At 37.0% G+C, this 23279-nt stretch overlaps 1 protein-coding gene across 1 annotated transcript in view; it reads right to left on the reverse strand.

Annotated features, from left to right (window-relative positions):
• The window catches only part of LOC150083143 (uncharacterized), a 90538-nt gene that overhangs the window by 11114 nt on the left and 56145 nt on the right, over positions 1–23279 (reverse strand). Inside the window, exon 5 of the mRNA XM_090377070.1 lies at positions 11549–11657. Coding sequence (XP_090233196.1) covers positions 11549–11657 — 109 coding nt within the window. The remainder of the gene's footprint in view (positions 1–11548; positions 11658–23279) is intronic.

Raw genomic sequence — 23279 nt, forward strand, 5'->3', positions numbered from 1 at the left:
ATAACCACATTTGGTTAGGTCCGCCTTCACACGGGAGAACTCGTTACGCCTAATTGCATCAGTGCTGGAATGGCTCCAAGCCCTGGAGAATAGGTGCGGGCAGTGCTATTGAGATGACTTGGTGCGTGGCCAGATCTGTAGTTAGTGAATTGTCTGCAACCACATAGGTTTGCGGTATACTGAAGTCTCTAGATGTGGGCCTACGCGATGCACTAAGACATCCAGGAACGGGAGCGCATCGTTGACCTCCAACTCTATAGTAAACTGGATGAAATTAGATAGGGAGTTGAGGTATTCCAGTAGTGCTGTTTCAGAGCCACGTGGTATTACAGTAAAAATATCGTCAACATATCTCCACCATGTTGTAATAGGTGCAGGTGGGTTCAGGTGTATCTGCTCCTCCAGATCTTCCATGGCGATGTTGGCTACTACGGAACTAACAGGGGCACCCATAGCAGTGCCATGTACGTGCTGGTAGACTGAATCCTCAAAAGTGAAGATGCTGCTTGAAAAGCATAGGTTGAGGGCGGTACAGATGCATCAGAGGATAGTGATGTCCTGGATTGGAGGCTTAAGTCGTTCTCGAGGAGTCTTCTGGTGCAGTGCACGGCTTGTTGGACGGGAATTGAGGTGAATAAAGAAATCACATCAAATGATGCAATGACGGTGTTGTCAGGGATTGAAAGGTCCTTAATGAGATGGATGAATTCACTGCTATTTTTAACGGTGTGTGAGGTATTTCCTACAAGAGGTGAGGAGAAGGCACGCGATATGCTTGGACAGTTCATATGTTGGGGCACTGCAGCACGACACTATTGGTCTGAGGGGAATACCCGGTTTGTGGATCTTTGGCAATCCATAGAATTGCAGTATTTGGCAGCCAGTAGCATGTAGAAGACGCTAAGTTGTAGTCGAGATCTTATCTTTAAATCATGTGTGGACAAGTTTATTGACATGTGTCTCTAGACGTTTCAAGACCTTAATGGGTGGATCAGATAGAGGTTCATATACGTTTGGGTCTAGTAGTAGGGCCAGGGCTTTCTCTCGGTAGGTTGATAGGTCTAATACAACAGTCTGGCGCCCTTTATCAGCAGGAAGTATGACGATGGAGTTGTCTTTTCTTATAGATAATAGGGCGGCATGTTGACGATGGTTAAGGTTTGAGTAAGTTTGCCGAGTGCTGCGGAGGATTGCGGCAGTCCTGAAACGGATCTCATTGGCAGTTTCTTCGGGAAGGTTGGTAATACTGGCTTCTATACCCATAGTGAGCTGTGTCAATGGAGGTTTTAATGGTATGACAGCGAATTTCATGCCGCTGGATAAGACATTCAGCTGTTAAATGGATAGTTGTTTGCTGCTTAGGTTCAAGACGAAGGAAGTTGCATCTCCAAATCAAGAGCGCTGACTACAAGTCCAGACTGTTACAACATCTGCAAGATAAGGTCTAGCCTATCATATTTACAAACCTTATACATACCATCTGTCATCGGGCTAATCACATCTCTGATACCTACCGTTTCCGCCAACAGCGCAAATTCATAAACTTAAGCATAGAAGCTAACTCCTTAAAGGCGAGCACACGTTCAAGTGATGCAACTTCCTTCGTCTTGAACCTAAGCAGCAAACTTATTCAAACCTTAACCATCGTCAACATGCCGCCCTATCATCTATAAGAAAAGACAACTCCATCGTTGTACTTCCTGCTGATAAAGGGCGCCAGACCGTTTCATTAGACCGATCAACCTACCGAGAGAAAGCCCTGGCCCTACTACTAGACCCAAATGTATATGAACCTCTATCTGATCCACCCATTAAGGTCTTGAAACATCTAGAGACACATATCAATAAACTCGTCCACACATGGTTTAAAGATAAGAAGATCTCGACTACAACTCAGCGTCTTCTACATGCTACTGGCTGCCAACTACTGCAATTCTATGGATTGCCAAAGATCCACAAACCGGGTATTCCCCTCAGACCAATAGTGTCGTGCTGCAGTGCCCCCAACGTATGAACTGTCCAAGCATATCGCGCACCTTCTCTCACCTCTTGTAGGAAATACCTCACACACCGTTAAAAATAGCAGTGAATTCATCCACCTCATTAAGGACCTTTCAATCCCTGACAACACCGTCATGGCATCATTTGATGTGATTTCTTTATTCACTTCAATTCCCGTCCAACAAGCCATGCACTGCACCAGAAGGCTCCTCGAGAACGACTTAAGCCTCCAATCCAGGACATCACTATCCTCTGATGACATCTGTACTGCCCTCAAGCAGCATCTTCACTTTTGATGATTCAGTCTACCAGCACGTACATGGCACTGCTATGGGTGCCCCTGTTAGTTCCGTAGTAGCCAACATCGCCACGGAAGATCTGGAGGAGCAGATACACCTGAACCCACCTGCACCTATTACAACATGGTGCAGATATGTTGATGATATTTTTACTGTAATACCACGTGGCTCTGAAACAGCACTACTGGAATACCTCAACTCCCTATCTAATTTCATCCAGTTTACTATAGAGTTGGAGGTCAACGATGCGTTCCCGTTCCTGGATGTCTTAGTGCATCGTGTAGGCCCACATCTAGAGACTTCGGTATACCGCAAACCTATGTGGTGCGGACAATTCACTAACTACAGATCCGGCCACGCACCAAGTCATCTCAATAGCACTGCCCGCACCCTATTCTCCAGGGCTTGGAGCCATTCCAGCACTGATGCAATTAAGCGTAACAAGATCTCCCGTGTGAAGGTGGACTTAACCAAATGTGGTTATCCATCCCATGTGTTAAGCAGGCGCCTATTACAGGCACAAGAACTCACATCCCACCCAAGACCACCGAACCAAGATGGTATACTGTCCACCTACATTCCCTATTATCCAGGCGTGTCAGGACGGATCTCGAAGATTCTTAGAAATTACAACATCAATTGCATGCAGTTACCCTGCAGGAACCTACGTTCACTTCTCTCCAGTGTGAAGACCCATGTCACACCTCTCTTACGCAGCAATGTAGTATATCGTATCACCTGTAGAGACTGTGACAACTGCTACATAGGAGAAACATCAAGGCATCTCCAAGATCGCCTTACGGAACATGACAGAGCAATCCGGCTTGCCGAAACCGACCAGTCCACAGTCGCTGAACATTTTTGGGCCACCAACCACGATCTTGATCCCAAACGTGACTTTGAAATAGTAGACCACTCATGAGACTTTCGCCACCGCCTATGTCTAGAGTCACTTAACATATTAAACAATCCAAAGTCAATAAACCACCACAAAAGCATACGTCTACACCCCATCCTAGAGACAACCGTTTTAATGCTAGATGATTAGTGGAGTAAAACAGCGCACGTCCGTGCAACAATAGCAAATGAATAACGTGCCTCACTCAGCTCATTGCATTTATCCGTTGCAGGGCTCCCACTCCTGGGTTTTTCCACCCAGATCTGGGTTTTTTGATTGTCATCTGGGTTGATAGGTTTTTTTCACAAAAATATCTCATTATCTGGGTTTTTTCGGTAATTTTTAATTTTAAGTCAAAAATTTATTTTTATTTCTTGTAAATCAATAAAATTTAATACATTTAATAACAGTTTACAATTTTCTTAATTTTATATTCTAACAATACCGATCATAATTTGTAATATCTCAAGTGCTTGTACAAAATACTACAAATGTAAAAGGATTTCAAAGTTTTCGCAGGGTTCTACACTATGAAATTACGCTTACATGTTCATACATGATCGTGTTACTAACATGTATGCGCAGCCTATTGAGCAGGCGGAAGGCGGTCTTTACTGCACAGTCTTTCTTGATCGTTCGTGGTATTATTGCATTATTTGGTGTGATTTTTACATTTATGCGTGTACTACATACAGTGATATAATAAATTTAAATTGTAGTGACTATTTCTATTTTATGTTAATGGATTAGTGATTTATTTTTTATTTTATAGAACATTTTAAATAAGATAACTGCTATTTAGCCATACCCACAAATTGCCCACAATGTCTGAAACTTGTTCCCCACAGAGAAAGATGAGTAAACGGTGGTATACTCAAAATTTTAGAAATGAATGGCTAGAAGATCCGGAATTAAAGGATTGGTTGAAAGAAGACAGTAATGAAAAAGGTGCGTCTTACTGTATTTGTTGTGAAATGAAATTAAAGAATGCCAATAAATCGATGTTACTAGCGCATAAAAATACAGTTAAACACAAAAAAAGTGCAAATATTGCTAAGACAAGTTCAACATTAGACACGTTCTTCACAAAACGTAAACTACGGAGAATGAAGAAGTAGCAAAGGCAGAGTTAACAATTGCTGCACTAATTTCTGAGCATAATATTCCATTTGCGCAATGTGATCACCTTATAGAAGCATGTAAGAAAGCATTTCATGATAGCAATATTGCAAAACAACTTCAGATGAAGGCGACTAAAGTCTTTTATCTTATACAAGATGGCATAGCCTATCATGAAAAATATACATTTCTAACATATGCAGAAACAACAAGTTTTCAATGATAATAGATGAAAGTACAGATTTATCTTTATCGCAAGTTCTAGCTGTTGTTGTTAGATATTTTGATATTCAAAAACTTGATGTTGTAGATGTGTTACTTGACACTGTGTGTCGAAAATGGCACTTCAGAAGGGCTTTATCAAGCTGTAAAAGATCTTTTCATAGAAAAAAAACATTCAAATAAGTAATCTCGTTGGCTTTGGAAGTGATAATTGTGCCACTATGATGGGTACTAAGAGTGGGTTCCAGTCATTGCTAAAAAAGGATGTACCATCAGTATTTATAATGGGATGTGTTTGCCATTCTTTTGCATTATGTGCTAGTCATTCAGTCAAGGTACTTCCATCATATCTAGAAACATTTATAAAAGATATCTCTTGTTATTTTTCCCGTAGTAGTAAAAGATTAAACAAGTTCAAAATGATTCAAGATGTTGTAGATACTGCTAAGCATAAAATCCCCAAATTAGCACAAACACGTTGGTTATCCCGTGGCAATGTAATAAAAATTATTATTGAGCAGTGGGATGCGTTAGTTCTTTATTTTCAGTCTCAATCAAAAATTGACAAAATCGATGGTGCAGTGAATATTTACAATACTATGATCACCAAAGGAACTAAGCATATGTTGTTGTTTTTAGGATATGTACTGGAGAAAATAAACTGCCTGAATATTGAATTTCAATCTGAGCATTTCAGATTGCACTTCCTTCATTCAATGGTTTCAATTGAGTATAAAAATATTCTTAGTTTTTTCATAAAAGAAGAAGTCATTACTTCGTGCAAGCTGGTTGAAATTGATCTAAGCAATGCAATAAATCATAAGCCTCTAAATAAAATATATTTGGGAGGCCGTTGTATGGCCTTATTTAAATTCAACACCACTTGGTGACAGTGAAAGCAGGTTTAAAAATGATTGTTTAAAATTTCTTGTTGAACTTTGTATGGAAATCAGAAAAAGATTTCCTCTAAATGATGATGGAATTATCGCTAGTCTCAATGTTCTTGACCCAGCAGTGATACATGATCATACCAATTCGCCATCCTCAATTTTCCATTTAGCAATGCAGTTCCCTCACCTCGTTTCTGAAGACAAACTAGATCTTCTAGATGATGAATGGAGATCATTTCGTTTAAATCAAGATTTAAATTTCTCTTACAAAACCATCCCTGAGTTTTGGTATCTGTTACGTAATGTAAAAGATGGCTTTAATAATTCTAAATATGAGATTTTATCTAACTTTATGACCAGTCTAACTATTTTACCTCACTCTTCGGCAAGCGTAGAAAGAATCTTCTCCCAAGTAAACCATATAAAAACAAAAGCCACAAACTCCCTTAAACCAGAAACTGTGAAAAATCGACTAATGGCAAAACAGGCGATAAATAGATCTAATCAAAATTGCTATACATGGAAACCTAAATCAGAATTGGTAAAAGAAGTCATACAAGGAACTTGTCATAAAAGATACGAAGAACGTTTGAAAAAAATGAAAGAACTTCAAAAAATAAATGTGGAGGGAACTGAATGGGATGAAAATTCTGATTACAATTAAATAAAAGATATTTTTGCATGGTAAGTTTTGTCTTATTTGTGTTGCTATACTATATGATGAAAACTAGGTTTTTTTTGGGTTTATTTAAGTTGCAATCTAAGTTTTTTTAAAATTTGTGAGTGGGAGCCCTGATCCGTTGTATTTGTATTTGAATTCAGTTGAAAAAGAGACTTGTTAGTCTTGAAAGCTACTGCCTGTTACTTATTGTTATATATTTTATTATTACATTAAACTGGGTTATAATTATACATATCTATATTTTTCTATTTCTTCACTATTATCAGAATGTTCTCTTTATGCTTAATAGAAGAAGCATGTAAAGATTCATTTGTTGCATCATTCAAGGCAACAAATGCAACTTCAAATTATTGAAGCAGTTGGCAATCACTGTATTGCCAACTTCATCCTATGATGAAACGTGATAGACTGCTTACATCACATCAATTTTGCACTGTTTTGCTTTTGAGAAAATTTTGTTTAATAGTGTTTCTTAAAGCAATGGAAACACCATTTTAAAGTGGCTGAAGAACTTATGTTAAGTGGCAGGTAATCAACAGTGATTGCATATAGGCATTCACTAAGCAATGAGGAATGCAGTTTTTCAATCAAGCCATTTCACCAACAAATGATGCCAAATGATGTGATCAAGACTTTTGATCACATCATGTTGGTTTGCTTGATACATAGTCAGCACTGTCGTCACACCTTTAAAGCATCAGGGTTTCTAGGCTTTTCCAAATGATTAAGAGAGGAATCTTGTCTGTGCCGGACATATTTGCCACTAGGAGAAGGCAATTTATTGTTTTGCTTTTTCTGCCACAACATTTCTCACTTTTACATGTAAGCATTTCATTTGGTAGTAACTTAAAAGAAAAAGTCCAGTTTCATCAGCTTTGAAGATGTCATTCTGGTTATATGTCAACTGAATAATCCTTAAATGATTCTCTTTCCATTCCTTCATAGTTTGCGTTGATGGCTGAACTTCTGCTACACTCCTTTTTGAAATGCTCATGATATATCTCAAACTTCTGGAACTATCCATTGAAACTATCCAAACTTGAAATCTTAAATATTTATCCAATGTGTAAATGATTCAGCCTTAATTTTTAAGAGATATCCATCATCATTAGACATCTTAAGAGTACCTTTTCAAGATCAAGATACTTCACCTTTCATGCTCTGATCCTACCCAGTGCAGCACATTTTTCTAAGCTTTCAACCTTTCAGAATGGTGACAAGTGTATTTATTCTAGGAATGTTGAGATGTTTAGTGATGTTGATCTTAGAATGCATGCCATTATCTACAACTTGTAAAATCTTAATTTTATCTGCAATTGACAAAGCCACCTGCATCCAGGAGCCCTATCAAAAAATCAGTCTATATATACCATATAACAAAATGAACTTCTAGTCAAAGTCAGCCTGCAATCTTGTTACTGGCCACAATAAATTAGCATTCTTTCATTCTGTTATGTGAATATTGTAATAGAAGAAGTAAAAAAGAAAACAGTGGTGGAAATTTTTGTGTTATACAGAATTTTTGTCTTTCAAGGTCATTATAACGAATGCAAATTAGCATTAAGTTTATGGGAAATCAGCCAGGATTCAATATAGTCATTATAAGATCACTGTAAAGAGCTTCAAACGTGTGTGTGTGTGTGTGTGTGTGTGTGTGTGTGTGTGTGTGTGTGTGTGTGTGTGTGTGTGTTGTGTGTGTGTGTGTGTGTGTGTGTGTGTGTGTGTTGTGTGTGTGTGTGTGTGTGTGTGTTGTGTGTGTGTGTGTGTGCCTCTATACTGGGGTCTCATTGTGGCATGAAACTAATTCTTAGTTTGGCATGTATCACATAACGAATATACCAAATACTGCAATTAGAGATTTAATTTTGTTTATATATTACATCACAAAATTACATTAAACAGAGCAAAGTGGAGGAGAAATTGTTGAAGTTAAACATAAGAGAGAGGCACCTGGGGTGGTTGGGATCTATCAAGTGATATTAAAGGAGGCAGCAAAGGAAGTAAGCAAACCCTTAGCCATAATTATGAGAGTATCACTGGACTCAGGGGAGGTCCCCACAGACTGGAGATGTGCAAATATATCTCCACTTCACGAAGTGTTAGTTTAACTTCTGTTCCAGGGAAAATAATGGAGTCACTGGTTAAAGAAGCATTAAAAATTATTCCTAATATAAAAAAGATATTATTGAGATCAGCAAGGATATCACTAAAATAAGGGACAATAATATTATTATAATATTTTTTTGTTAGGAGCATAATTGTGTATTGTGAATAAACAAAATATTATATGAGTAAAAATTCTATTATAAATAAAGATTGTAGTTAATAAACCCCCTTTTTCATTATTAATATTCCATATATTATAAACAAATAATACATGTTATAAATAAAAACAGAGTGATGTACTTGATAAAGTACATATTTATTATAAATATTATATTTATTATAATTAAACAATATGAGGGGTGGCCACAGAAATGAATGAAACTCAGAAAGAGGGCCACAAGCAAAAAAAGGATTCAGAACCACTGATCTATACAACACTGCAGTAATAATTCAGACACAGTATGGATTTTTAAGGGGGAAGTCTTGTCTCACCAATTTGATTGGATACTATCATGTGGTCACAAAGGAAGTGGATGCAAAAAATAATTTTGATATCATATACTTGAATCTTAGGAAGGCTTTTGATACTGTTGCACATGGAAGATTGCTGTACAAACTGGAGCAGTGTGGCATTGGTGGGCAAATTACTGCTATGGATAAAGGAATGGTTGAGTGGGAGAAGACAGCAAATGTTAATCAATGGACACTGCTCTTCATGGACTAATGTTGTTAGTGGAGTCCCCCAGGGTTCAGTGTTGGGTCCATTGTTGTTTTCTGTATTTATTAATGATATTGATGAAGGTATATCAGGCTTAATGTCTAAGCTTGCAGATGATACGATGGTTGGCAGGGTTGTTAATGACACTAACGACAGTATGCCATTGCAACAGGATCTAGAAAAGTTGAATAGATGGGCAAATGAAGTTTAACATTGACAAATATAAAGTACCGCATATGGGTAGCAGTAACCCCACAGTAACGTATCAACTGTGAGGTACTATACTCAGTGTGGTAGAGAATGAAAAGGACCTCGGGGTAATTGTACAGTTAGATATGAAGTTTTCTAAGCAGTGCAAATGATCTGCAAGAGTAGCTCATGGATATACAGGAATTTTTCGAGGAGGGACAAGGTGGTGATTATTCTCTTGTATAAGGCAATGGTCAGGTCACACCTTGAGTACTGTATGTGGTAGAGAATGAAAAGGACCTCGGGGTAATTGTACAGTTAGATATGAAGTTTTCTAAGCAGTGCAGATGATCTGCAAGAGCAGCTCATGGTGTCCTGTCAATGATATACAGGAATTTTTCGAGGAGGGACAAGGTGGTTATTATTCTCTTGTATAAGGCAATGATCAGGTCACACCTTGAGTACTGCATGCAGGTCTGGAAGACTCATTTTGGGAAGGATGTAGAGCTGAAGGAATGAGTACAGAGAAAGGCAACAAGATTCGTGAGTGGAACAAATGGTTGCTTTTATGAAGAAAGGCTTAAGTTTTGCAAATTACAGTGTCTGGAGAGTTGGACCTGTGGGGGTGATCTGATTGAGGTGTATAAGGCCTTGAATGGTTTGAGCAACTCAATGCTGATAGGATTCTTCCTTTTTGCCCAGATTACTCACCTGAGGAGACATAAATTCAAATTGAGAAAGACAGTTATAGAATAGATGTGCGGAAGTTTCCCTTTAACCAGCGGGTGGTTGATATCTGGAACAAACTTCCAGCTGTCATTGTAGAAGTGGACAGTTTAAATAAATTCAAGGCAGAACTAGATAAACATTTGGAGTAAATGGATGGGTGAAATGGGAATTTTTTTTTTTTTTTTTGCTGATGCTGTATAAGCTTGGCTTGCTTTCTTGAATAATATGCCTCTACTAATGCCAGTGCTAACATGGATGGAAGACTACCCTACAAATTGGAGCAATATGGTATTAAGGGCAAGTTGCTACAATGGATAAAAGGATGGTTGAATGGAAGAAGACAGAGAGTGGTAATCATTGGACACTGCTCTTCATGGACTAATATTATTAGTGATGTTCCCAAGGTTTGGTGTTGAGCCCATTGTTTGTTTGTATATTTATCACTGATATTGTTGAAGTTATATCAAGCCTAATGTTGAAGTTTGCAGTGATACAAAGGTTGTCAGGGTTCGTAATGACAGTATGTTACTGCAACAGGATCCAGAAAAGTTGGGCAGATGGGCTGAGAAGCAGAAATTAAATTTTAACATTAAGTAACCCCAGAGAAATGTACCATGCAGTGTTACACTCAGGGTGGTGCAGAATGAAAGAGACCTGGGGGATAATTGTGCAGTCAGATATGAAGTTTTCTGAGCAGTGCAGACAGACTGCCAGGGCAGGTCATGGGGTCTAGTTAATGATATACAGGAATTTTGCTAGCAGAGATAAGAAGATGATTATCCCCTTATATAAGGAAATGGTCAAGCCACACCTTGAGTACTGCGCACAAGTCTGGAAGCCTTATTGTAGGAAGGATGTAGAGTTGCTAGAATGAGTACAGAGAAGTGAATGAAACTGGTTAGGGGAAAAAAAGGGGTGCTCTTACAAAGAAAGAGCTTACGTTAAATTGCAGCTTCTGGAGACTAGGCACCTGCGAGGTGATCTGATTGAGGTGTAAAAGGCCTTGAATTGATTGAGCAGGCTCAATGCTGATGGGATTCTTCCTCTTGCTCAGATTACAAACCTGAGGGGGCATAAACTAAAATTGAGGAAAGGTTGTTGTTGAATAGATGTGCGGAAAGTTTCCTTTAGCCAGCGGGTAGTTGATTGCTGGAACAAACTTCCATCTGTCGCTGTGGAAGTCAATAGTTTAAATAAATTCAAGGAAGAAGTGGACAAACTTTTGGAATTAATGGGTGGGTGAAATGGGATTTTTTTTTTTTTTTTTGGCTGATACTGTATACGCTTGCTTTCTTGCATCATATGCATCTACTAATGCTAATCACTCAAAATACTATTTATGGTAGTAGTGTTTATACATTAAAAATTTACTATATAATAATGTTGTATTTATACCATAATTTACCCATTTACCCAAAAATTTGAACTACGTATGTAGAGTAAAGGCATCATTTTAATTGTATCCTATATCGTGGCTGCCTTCACAACGAGATAGCCGGCAGCCACAATATGAGATAACATTAAAACGATGCCTTTACATTACATAGGTAGTTCAAATTTATGGGTAAATTATGATGTATCTACACCAATATTATATAGTTAATTACCTAAACCCATATGAAATTATGCCTTGTGTATTTCATTTTCTAACATATTACAAATTTAAACATAACTTTTTGAAATAAAAAAACTCACCAGATTTAAATCAGATAAGTCCATATTACCATTACACAGCATGTTCTCTAAATTTTGATGAACTGAATTGAGCAGGGGAATAATCAATTGAAAAAACTGAAAAACGTATCTGAAAAAAAAATAATAATAAAAATTGTTTAAACTAGGAATTAACTAGTATAAATCAGAGCTGTACTACTCAATATGTTCTACATTGATAATTATATTAGTAAAATAATAAGAGGAGTTTACCTCAAAATCGCTTTGAATATTTTCGTTAGATTCTTTTAATTACGTTAATTTGATTTTTAATTGTTTTAAATTGATTTGAATTGTGTTAAATTGATTATTTAATTATTTATATTTTACTCTGATGTACCGGTAAGTTGTCGATTTTTTTCGTTTTTTCCGTTTTAATTTCTGGAGGGTATCATACGGAAGTGTTCTACGCCCTATACTGAGGTAAACTCCTCTTATTATTTTACTAGTAATTAACATATACTGAATGATTCAGGATTGCATATCAAATTCTACAGTAGGCTCCTAGCAATAAAAGGAACTGAAAATGTTCTTGGGAGTATTTTCAAAAATGGCATAGTTTAAAAAACAATGTTAAAGTTACATGGCATCACTTCCAGTATAAGAGAAATGGTACCAAATGACATAATTATGGTGGAATACAATAAGTAACATAAAATGCACTTGTGACAATCAACACGAATTCAAAAAATAAAATTTATATATATATATAAAAAAAAAAAAAAGATATGTCTGTTGCTAAACAAATGTTAAAACAATGAAAGCATACAGAGTCCCCCCTTCCCCCAAAAAAGGCAAAGGTGCAACCAACTGCTGGAAAGGTGATGCTGTCAACTTTTTGGGATTAGCACAATGTAATACAAACAGATTACCTTTAAAAGGGCCTTATAAAATTACGCGCTGTTATAAAAGAAAAAAGATGGGGAAAGCTCAAAAGGTGTGCTCCTATTCCATGATAATGCCCTGCATTCCTCACATGCTGTAGCTAGGTGTGCCTATGACCATGGGTTTGAAATACTGCTGCACTCTGTTTATTCCCTTGACCTTGCACCCTCGGATTTCTTCCTCTTTCCTGCTCTGAAGTCCTTTTTTTGTGGAAAACATTTTGCTACTGATAAGGTGATTTCTGTTGCCGAGTTGTGGTTTGAAGGACAGTCAGAGGACTTCTACAAAACTGGCCTGTGGACATGTACTGAGAGCTGGCAAAAATGTGTCATCTGGTGACTGTGTTGAAAAAGTGGTGTTTGTTTCAACTTTCTATCACAACTACAGTCAGTCCTCATATAGCACACGATAGTTGTGTTCCTAGAAACCCTCGTGCAATATATGAGGGAGTTTTGATAGGCTTCCAGCCTCAGAAAGAAAACATGGCACCAGTGGCAAATGAATGTCATTTTATTCAACGTAGTTCCCTTCCAGGTTGATACACTTGCCACAACGTTCCTGCAGCAAATGTATTCCATGGTAATAGAAGTCTCTGTCTGCAAACCACCCCTCTACTGCTGATATAATGTCTCTTGTGTCCCTAAATATAGTACCTTTGAGGTGCATTTTGAGGTTGGGAAACAGATAATAGTCCTAGGGGGCAAGGTCTGAGAATAAGGAGGATGTTCAATGATTTCATACCGCAAGTCATGAATTTTCTCCATTGCAATTCTGGCCTTGTGGCAGGGAGCATTGTCTTGGAGGAAAAGGTTGCATTTTGACAACTTTCCCCGCCTCTTTTCCTTCAAAGTGGCATGTAATTTGTCCAACATACCACTAACATTCAGCATTCAAGGTGGTGCCTTTTCCAGGTATTCGCTGAGTATTATCCCCTCAATCCCAAAATATCACACCCATCACTTTCCCTGCAGATTTCTGTCTGCGGAATTTTTTGGGTCGTGGTGATCCATCAAGACACCATTGCATGGATTAATTTTTGGTTTCAGGATCATACATGTACAATGGTGTTTCATCAACTGTCACTATTCATTGAATAACATTGCTTGCACTACTTGAAAAATGGTCCAAAAGTACCTTCGGACAGTCCCTTCTTTTCCTCCTGTCATCAGCTGTCAAGAGTTTGGGAACCCACTTGACAGACAGTTTTCTCATACACAATTCTTCATGCACAATGTAATGCACCCGCTCCAAACTGATGCCTAGGGTGTCTGCTACACATTGCAGACCCGTCCTCCTGTCTGCAAGAATAAGGTCGTGGACACTATCGACAATTTCCACAGTCACTACGGTCCTGGGTCTTCCTGGTCTTTCCTCATCTTCTGTGCTTGTTCTCCCCCATCTGAAATCTGCCACCTACGATTTCACTGTGCTGTATGAAGGGCACTCCTTGGCCATTGTTTGTTTCAATTTGTCATAAATTTCTTTGGCTCCCATTTTTTTGGAGAAGAGGTACTTGATGACAGCTCTCTTCTCAACTTTGGAAAAACTCACACTGCATTGCCATGGTCAGTTCAGACCTGTAAAAAAAAATTACTCCTATCAGGAAATTAATGAAATTTTGCACAACATATTATGAGACACTGGGTAACAACATACTAAAAGGATTTTCATCTATTCAAATTTTTTCCTTGTCAGGCTGGAAACTTATCAAAACCACCTCATAAATAACAGGCCCTATGGGAAAAATAGAGTTAGGTGCCGACCACTCAAGATTGAACACACATTTGTAACCAAAACATTACCAAACACAATAAATAATCTTAATAAAATACTTAGGTATTTTATTACGACTATTACATAATAAAATATTGCTAATGCTTTTGCTTCTATTGTAAGCAAACTTGTTCTTTGTTTGATCTTCTATCCAAACAGATGTTCCATCTCTTCCAATTCTTTGTGTCTTTTCATATTTTTCTCTATCTACAGAGGCGGACTGGCCATAAGCCTTACCGGGGAAACCCCGGTGGGCCAGAGGCCAGTGTGATTTTGGCTATAAACGCTAGTATGAGGCCGCTACAAATTTTATCGGGTAAGAATTTTTGACCCAGTCCGCCTCTGTCTATCGATATTGCTTTTCCTTTTCTCTCTGAATCTGTAGTGTCTTCACTAGGACACACCTTTTAAATATTTTACTCATTTTTAGGGAATAAAGCAAAATAACAAAATGAGGAGGCAGACTTGATACACATAAACTAAGCTGCGCGTGTGTAGCAAACACCGTAAAGCACACGTGTAAACAACACCGTAAAGGCAGAGAGACACTATTAACACCTCACTAGCTAACATTTTACTAAAGCACATTTCTGGGGGTTACTACCATAAAACAATAAAAACAATTTCCAGTTGCATTCCTGCTAGTGGAATCTGTTATAAACAGGTAGTAAACTCGATCTAATTGCATTTGCGATAATACCGATAGCTGTAATTGTGTGGGTTTTTACATTATTATGGTGAAATGTGTTTCCCCTTCACTGATATAAAAAAACAAATATATTTTCAGAATCTTCTCTTCATTCCTATAGTATTGCGTTCAGTTGGGATAATTCCGCGTTTGACTGCCATTTCTTGTAAACACACAGGCGAATCATGCATAAGCGAATTCGGTTTGTGTTATATACGATATCATTCCCCTATTTATAAATCATGTATGATTGAATTTGTGTAATGTAAACACGTGTTATATGAGAGCTGACTGTACTTCTGTGCATACAGAAATCTTTTTTGAACCTCCTTCAATAGTATAATTTTTTTTTTCTAATTTGCAAATGCTTCCTCTGCTGCATTCCAATATGAATAATAATTGCATTATCACAGAGCACAAGTTTTTGCTGACCTGCAAAATCACACTACAGTAAATGAATTTTGGAAAATATTTTCCAAATTATGGCTGCCATGCATTATGCATGAAAATATCTAAACTGTTGCTAACCTGAGAGGTAGACAATTCTTTCAGTTTACTGGAGATTACATAAAATTGGTAGAGTGAAGCCCTATTGTGTAGGTACCAGTGCATAACAAGATCTACAGAATTTGGACTTGACAGAAAAAATAATGGACACCACCGACTATGACTCAAGCATAAGGGCAGTACTAGCATGTGGAAACACCACTTTTTTCATGTGGAAGACCACGAGATGCATTCCAATCATATTCAAATCATATTCTATGGTCTTTCTGCCATGAAGAGCCCTACTATAGATGACTATTATAGAAGTCTCCAGAGGATCCTATGTTCCTTACCAAGAAACAGTGGAATGATAAGAATGACTGGGGAATTTTACAAGAAATGAATTCCACAACCTTAACATACATTGGAGAAGTAAAACCCAGATTATCACGCTTATCAGATACCACCAAAAGCATTGAATTACACTATGTAAAAAAATATTATTAAAATGCATGGCCATAACTGAATACAGTACCTAATTCTGTTTTTACACGATAGATACGTTCCTGAAAAATACGTGTAAAAAAAATTCGTGTAAAAAAAGACATTGTATTTATGGAAGAAAAGAAGATTGGTTCCGGATCTAAAAAAATCAGTAAAAATAATTAAAAAAAAAAACACATAAAAATATTCGTTTTAAGCTTATTATTTTATTTAAACAAAATACACATGTAATAATATGTAATTAAAATGTATTAAAATAAATTTGTATGCATATGAAATGAAAAAAAATTCTTCATGAACAAAAAAAATCTGTTTTACACATAACAAGATTTTATTCATTTTCACTTTCTGATAATAAACGGCGCATATGTTTGCGTACGACTGGAATATCACTGCCATCACTAGAAATGTTGTGGACATCGTCTTCTTCCTCTATTAATGAAATTCTGTCTGTGATCTCTTGAGCAAAATCAGCACGAGTCTCCTCTGGTGCTGATGTTTCACCGGTTTTACGAACGAATTCAGTTATTAATCGTTGTGTTCGTGTTTTGGTTAGGCCGTTATATAATTCTCTGTAAGAGGCTGTCAACAACTTCAGTTCACGTTGAAACTTCCCAGCGCGTTCCTCATTAGGGTCATTTTTGACAAAATGATTACCTAATTTTCTGGCCAGTTCCAGACCTTCTTTTATTAAATCTGCATTTAGAACAGGATCATTTTCTTCATTATCACTACGTTCTGTGGGATAAGGAGTCCCAAGGACAACCTCTAATATTTCATCTTCGCTTAGGGCTTTGTCGGTTAACAATTCATCAATATCTTCAAACGATAGATCATCGAATCCTTCTCCACCAATTTTGTGTGCCATTGTAATGATGTTGGGAAATTCGGTCGTATTAGGGATGATGGGATCTTTGCTTTTTACACATTGTGGCCAAACCGCTTTCCAACACGCATTTAAAGTTGCTGGTTTTAATTCAGTTAACGCTAATCCAACTTGATTGATACAATCCACAATTGAGAATTTCTTCCACACATCAATGATTGTTAGTGTTTCATCATTCAGTTTGTCCAAAACGTGTTGGAATGTTCGTTTTACGTAGTATGTTTTAATTGTCGCAATTATACCTTGGTCTAGCGGTTGTATCAAAGATGTAGTATTAGGTGGCAGAAATAAAATTTGACCGTTTGGGTGTTCCAAGACAGGATGGCCGGGTGCATTGTCAAGAATCAGAAGAACTTTAAATTCGAGACCTTTCAAATTCATATAACGTCTGACTTCTGGGACGAAACATTTGTTGAACCATTCTGTAAAAATAGTAGTGGTCACCCAGGCCTTCTTGTTTGCCATCCAGTGAACAGGCAGTTTATTGATATCTACACCTTTCATTGAACGTGGGTTTAGGGCTCGATTTACCAGCAGTGGTTTCAACATACGATCTCCTGAAGCGTTGGAGGAAAATAATAAGGTCACGCGATCCTTAGCTACCTTAAAACCACCAGCAGTTTTCTGCGATTTGGCTACATACGTTCTGTTGCATTCGTTTCCAGAAGAAACCAGTTTCATCTGCATTCCACACTTGATCAGGAGTGTATCCTCCATCTTCAATAATTTTTGCAAGTTCCTGCTGGAATACTTTAGCAGCCGATTCATCTGCAGATGCAGTTTCACCTTTAATTTTTATATTATGAAGAGCATTCCTTTTAAGAAACCCTGTCATCCAACCTGTACTCGCAGAAAATTCATACTTTCTGTTTAACTGAGATGAAATGCTTGGCTCCTTTTCTTTAATCTGTCTGTAAATTCTTAGTGCTGTTTGCTTGATGGCATTTCCATCTACTGGTACTCTTTTTTGTGACTGATCTTCTATCCATATTACCAGAGCCTTTTCCATTTTTTCCTTGACAATATCTCTTGTATATGATGATGAATTAACACTTACTTTTGTTCCAGAACATACCGACTTCCTAATTGCAGCTTCATTTTTCTTAATAGTTCTTACGATAGCTTCATGTACACCAAAATGCTTTCCTAGAGACGTAGCCACTTGTCCAGTTGCAAGACGATCTAAAATTTGAATTTTAAGTTCCAAAGAAATCGTTTTCCTTTTCATTTTGGTAATAGGCGAATTATTCGACATTATATAAGGGCTACCGAAAAATATCTCAGTTATAATTAATAAAAAAAAGGTATGAAAAATTTGTAAACTTACAATTTATTGACTATTGGCAAAATTAATAAATTTATATGTGCACAAATTTCACTAAAGATTCTTTCACTTTGAAATAGAGCTTACTACTACATGTCTTCCGAAGGTACAATGCACGAATACCGTAAATGTGCACCAAATTCAATAAAAACGTTGATGATTCATAGATACCTAGACGTACACATTGGTAAGCAAAAGCACGCGTTTCAAAACGCACACACTAGCTGTTATCCAATCTATTGGTGCGTGTAATATAGAAATGATACTAATATGCCACAAATAAAAAAAAAATTCTTACAATTTAGGCAAAAAAAAATTCATAGAAATCGTGTTAAATCAAAATGACTCGTGTAAAAAGAGAATGAAATATTTATTTTGAATTCGTGTTAAATCAAATTCGTGTAAAAAAAAGTTTGTGCAAAAACAGAATTAGGTGTATTCTGAAAGTGGATACATTGTTGTTGCCTATGCTACAATACATTGTAAATTCCAAATCTAAAACTGTTATGAAATTCTAATTATTACTTAATTGAACTTTCCTGATAATTTCCAGAATTTACAATACATCAAAAATTATATTAAAATACACTTTAAAACTGCCTTTTTCTTTTTTTCTTCTTCTCTTTTTTTTTTTTTTTTTTTTTTTTTTTTACTAGAAAGGTCCTCTGTATTTACACTGTGAAGTACATTCAAGCCAAGAAATAAAATCATACACATGATCATGACACAGTTCCAAAAGTTTCGTACAACTTAAAAAGCATTCAGGAAGAAAATTAGAGAAAGAATAGAGAGTTCCTTGGGTGAGAAAGGAACCGAAACTTTATCAGAGATTAAGTTAAAGCATAACATTTGTTTGTGAATAATGTTAGAAAGTGTTTCTAAAAGTTGGTTAAGATTTTTTTTTTTTTAAAACAGTCATGAAGTTTCCTGTGGCGTTTGGTGGGTATTTTGGAAGAGGGAACTCACTAAATACTGTCAAGGCAAACAGCAACATGACTGAAGTTTAAATTTGTCATAAATTAAGATAAGGAAAATATGTAATGAGCCAGATAACTTCATTCAATTTTGCAGAATAGATCCCTTCTAGTTACAAGAAAGGATAAAGATCAACACAACAATTTTTCATGGAGAATAAAGTACACAAACAAAGGCCAGAATGAACAATGTGGTAAGCCTATTTTAACACCCCCCCATAAATTAAATGCAAATGGCAGAAGCAAAGTGGCAAATAAAGGATGAGTAACTGCATGTCTAAAAGTTAGAAAATTGGCCAAGAAGAGTCAGTTTAATTTTATGGTCTCAAACAAGCACACGTTCAATAGCAGAGAATCTAACCCAGGGATCTCCCAACAAAATACATCGGATCCCGCTTTAAATGATATGTGAAAATCGGAAGAATATTTCCAGTTAGCAAAATAAAAATAAATTTATGTTGCTTACATACACAGCTTAATATGTACTGTAATATGTACATATTAATTGATATTTCTGTTCACTGACTTTTTTTTTGGTTGTAAAATTTAAAAAAGTAAAAATAAGTAATTAATAACAAAGAATCCGGCACACACAAGTGAGATACAGAGTAATGAGTTTCTGAAAATTTATTTTTGTTTTTTATATGATTGAATATTTCATGGAAGGGGAAACACATTTCACCATAATAATGTGAAAACCCATAGAATTCCAGTTATCGGAATATGCAATCTTCTTGCAAATGCAAGAAGATTGCATATTCTACCCATTTATAATTGATTACGCTAACAGAAAAGATCAATAAACCGGAAACTGCAAATGGTTTTTATTGTTTTGTGGTAGTGACCTCCAGAAATGTGCTTTAGTAAAATATCATGAAGGCAATAAACAACTAGCGAGTCAACAGCAGGGTTTCACAAAAAGGGATGGAAACATTGAAAATTACATCTAACATAATAGCAGGGCTTTCCCAGCACAATAGCTCAAAAATACCATGTTATGTGAGATTTCCCGCAATTCTCAAACTGTGTTAGAATGAAACTTGTTATATATGTACCGTGTTGTGCGAGGATTGCTGCAATTTATCAGTCATGTTAGAGCAAAACAGTGTTGCAGAAGTACTGTGTTATATGGGGGGGTTGCCCATAGTGGGAATTGCCTATGGAATGAGCTGCATGTAACTAATGGATATGGCAAGTATAGTGAATGTTTATATGTTTGAAGCAGTTGTCTCAGCATGGGACAATGACTGTGAACCATGGTGGATAAAGTTATTCTGCTTCTTGGTAGATATTGTTAAGATGGACATTCCAGTTATTCATTGGATCTTGTAGTCTGATTCCAGTGGGTTTATTTTCATTAGGTTTGGTCTTGTAAAACTGCATCAGCAGTGGGTCAAACAGGAATTTCAGAACTGGGTGTTAGAGCAGACTCTAGATTGTTGCCACAAAATTTAGCAGTAGCCTTTTCCTCTTGAGATAGAATAGAGGTTCATTTGCTTCTATATATAGACTGGAACTGGAAGAAAAGGGTTCTGAGCTGGAAGGCTCCCAAGGAAATTCTTAAAGTGCTGTGTTGGATGATATTCAATTTTTTTGAGAATGCTTTTATTAGCAGAATCATAAATAGGAGCTCCATAGTCTAAAACAGAATTTACTTTAAATAGTTTAAATGATGTTAAATTTTTTTGGACATTGAGTACTCATATGTGCACAAAGATTGTAATTAGAATTCGGTGAGATTTCAAACATAGTTCAGGTTCTGGGTGCATACGACACTTTTTGGAGAAATGAATAACCATAGATTTCTGCTCAGTGAGGCAATAGCCATTTTGTTCCATCCAAAAACTTACTTTGTTTATTGTGGTTTGAAGTTGATCCTTGCAGAACACCTTTCTCTTCAACATAAGAACAAGGTAGTACATTTCTGTAGTATACTTAGAAACTTACACAAAGTAAAAAGCTTTGTATAAGGAGAGGTAGTTGTCCTAATGAACGAAAGTCGCTAAAGAGTCCATATCTCCAATGGTGTTGAAAGTTTTTACTACATCGAGACTTACCATAACTAAATGCTCGTCTGATACAGATGTTTGCCTCATATCCAGGACACATCTGTTTTTTGGCAGAAGCTGTGATAATTGTCATTGATAAGGTGTTTCATTTCCAGTAACCATGTAAGTCGCTTATGAACCATCTTTTCTAATAATTTGCTTAAGCATCTGGTAGGTGATATTAGTCAGTAGTTATGTAGAACTGACTAGTTGTTTCCAAGTTTAGGGAAAGCTAAGGCAAAAGAATGGCTCCAGGATTATGGATATGAATTTTCCTGTACAATTCTATTATAAAAGATCAATAGTCTTCTAAATGCTCTAACATAATGTTCTATATATTCCATCTGGTCCTGAAGCACTGTTATCCAACAGTGTTTCAGGACCAGTTTTAAAGATTTGAGTTCAATTATTGTGCAGGTTTGATTATAATCATGTGAGAAGTTGATGTTAAAATTTATTTTATATCTTTTGGCTGATATTTTGATACTCTGGAAAGACTGATCATAAGCTGCTACTGCTATTACATTACAAACAGTTTTTGAAAAGGCAAAAATTTCTTGAAGTGATGATATGTCCCTCATATTCCTATTGAAGATGGGGAAGGATGTTGGTGGGTATCTGCCATTCATTTGTTTGATATCAGTGTCTGTAGTAATTGTTGAGGAAAAGTGCATCCGAGTCCTTTTTCCTGTTCCTTTTTTTTCTTGCTTTAATCTTTAGTATTTTTGTAATTAATAAGATTTACTGCTGGGGGGCACCTGAAAAATAAGCTCCATGCTTTATCCCTTTCTTCTTTAGCTCTACTGCATGCTGTTGTTTGTTTGTTATCTGGTTTTTAGGAGCATTAGCAACTAAGGCCATATTGCTCCGTGAATATGTGGTGGTCATTCCCTGACCTTTCCGCATGATCTGTATTTGGTGGTGAAGGGCTCGAACCCCGGTCTAATCAAGAAGCGTGTGCTACGCACAGCTGCTCCTTCCCACCTGGCTACGGAGGCACCTACTGCATGCATCGTTCCACCAACGGTTAACACAGTTGCATTTTCCATTATGTATTGATTTGGTTGCTGCTGCTAGTATTTGCTTTGTTATGTGTTCTAATAACAATATTTATGGATTGAGTTTGGATAATTAGCATTAGCATTTGGCACTAGTAGAGGCATTTGATGCAAGAAACCAAGCTTATGCAGCATCAGCCATAAAAAAAAAAAAAAAAAAAAAAAAAAAACACTTCCACTTCACCCCTCTGTTCGTTCGAAATGCATGTCCAGCTGAGCCTTAAATTTATTTAGGCTATCGACTTCCACGACAAGGGATGGAGTCTGTTCCACCAACCAACTACCCGCTGGCTAAAGGGAAATTTCCGCACGTCTATCCTATGTCTGTTTTTCTCAATTTGAATTTATGCCCTCTCAGGTAATTATTCTGAGCAAGAGGAAGAATCCCATCACCATTGAGCATGCTCAAACCATTCAAGGCTTTATATACCTCTATCAGATCACCTCACTGGTGCTTAGTCTCCAGACACTGTAATTCGCAAAACTTAAGCCTTTCTTCGTAAGAGGACCACTTTGTTCCATTCACTAATCTTGTTGCCCTTCTCTGTACTCGTTCCAGCAGCTCTACATCCTTCTTGAAATGAGGCCTCCAGACCTGTATACAGTACTCTAGGTGTGGCCTGACCATTGCCTTATACAAGGGAATAATCACCTCCTTATCCATGCTAGAAAAATTCCTATATATCATTGACAATACACCATGAGCTACTCTTGTAGCCCGTCTGCACTGTCAGAGAACTTCATATCTGCCTGCACAATTACCCCCAGGTCCTTTTCATTCTCTACCACTGTCAGTGTAGTACCACAGAGCTGATATGTTGCTCTGGGGTTGCTGTTTCCCATTGGTAGTACTTTACATTTGTCAATGTTAAACTTCATTTGTCACCTCTCAGCCCATCTGCTCAACCTTTCCAGATCCTGTTGCAGCCGCATAGTGCCAGTAGTGTCCTTGACAACCCTGCCAACCTTTGTATCATCTGCAAACTTGGACATTAAGCTTGATATACCATCATCAATATCATTTATAAATACAGAAAACAATAATGGACCCAACACTGAACCCTGAAGGACTCCACTAATAACATTA

This window comes from Mastigoproctus giganteus, chromosome 7 (genome assembly GCF_048544385.1).
Source record: "Mastigoproctus giganteus isolate SK-2022 chromosome 7, ASM4854438v1, whole genome shotgun sequence".
Classification (NCBI taxonomy): Eukaryota; Metazoa; Arthropoda; class Arachnida; order Uropygi; family Thelyphonidae; genus Mastigoproctus; species Mastigoproctus giganteus.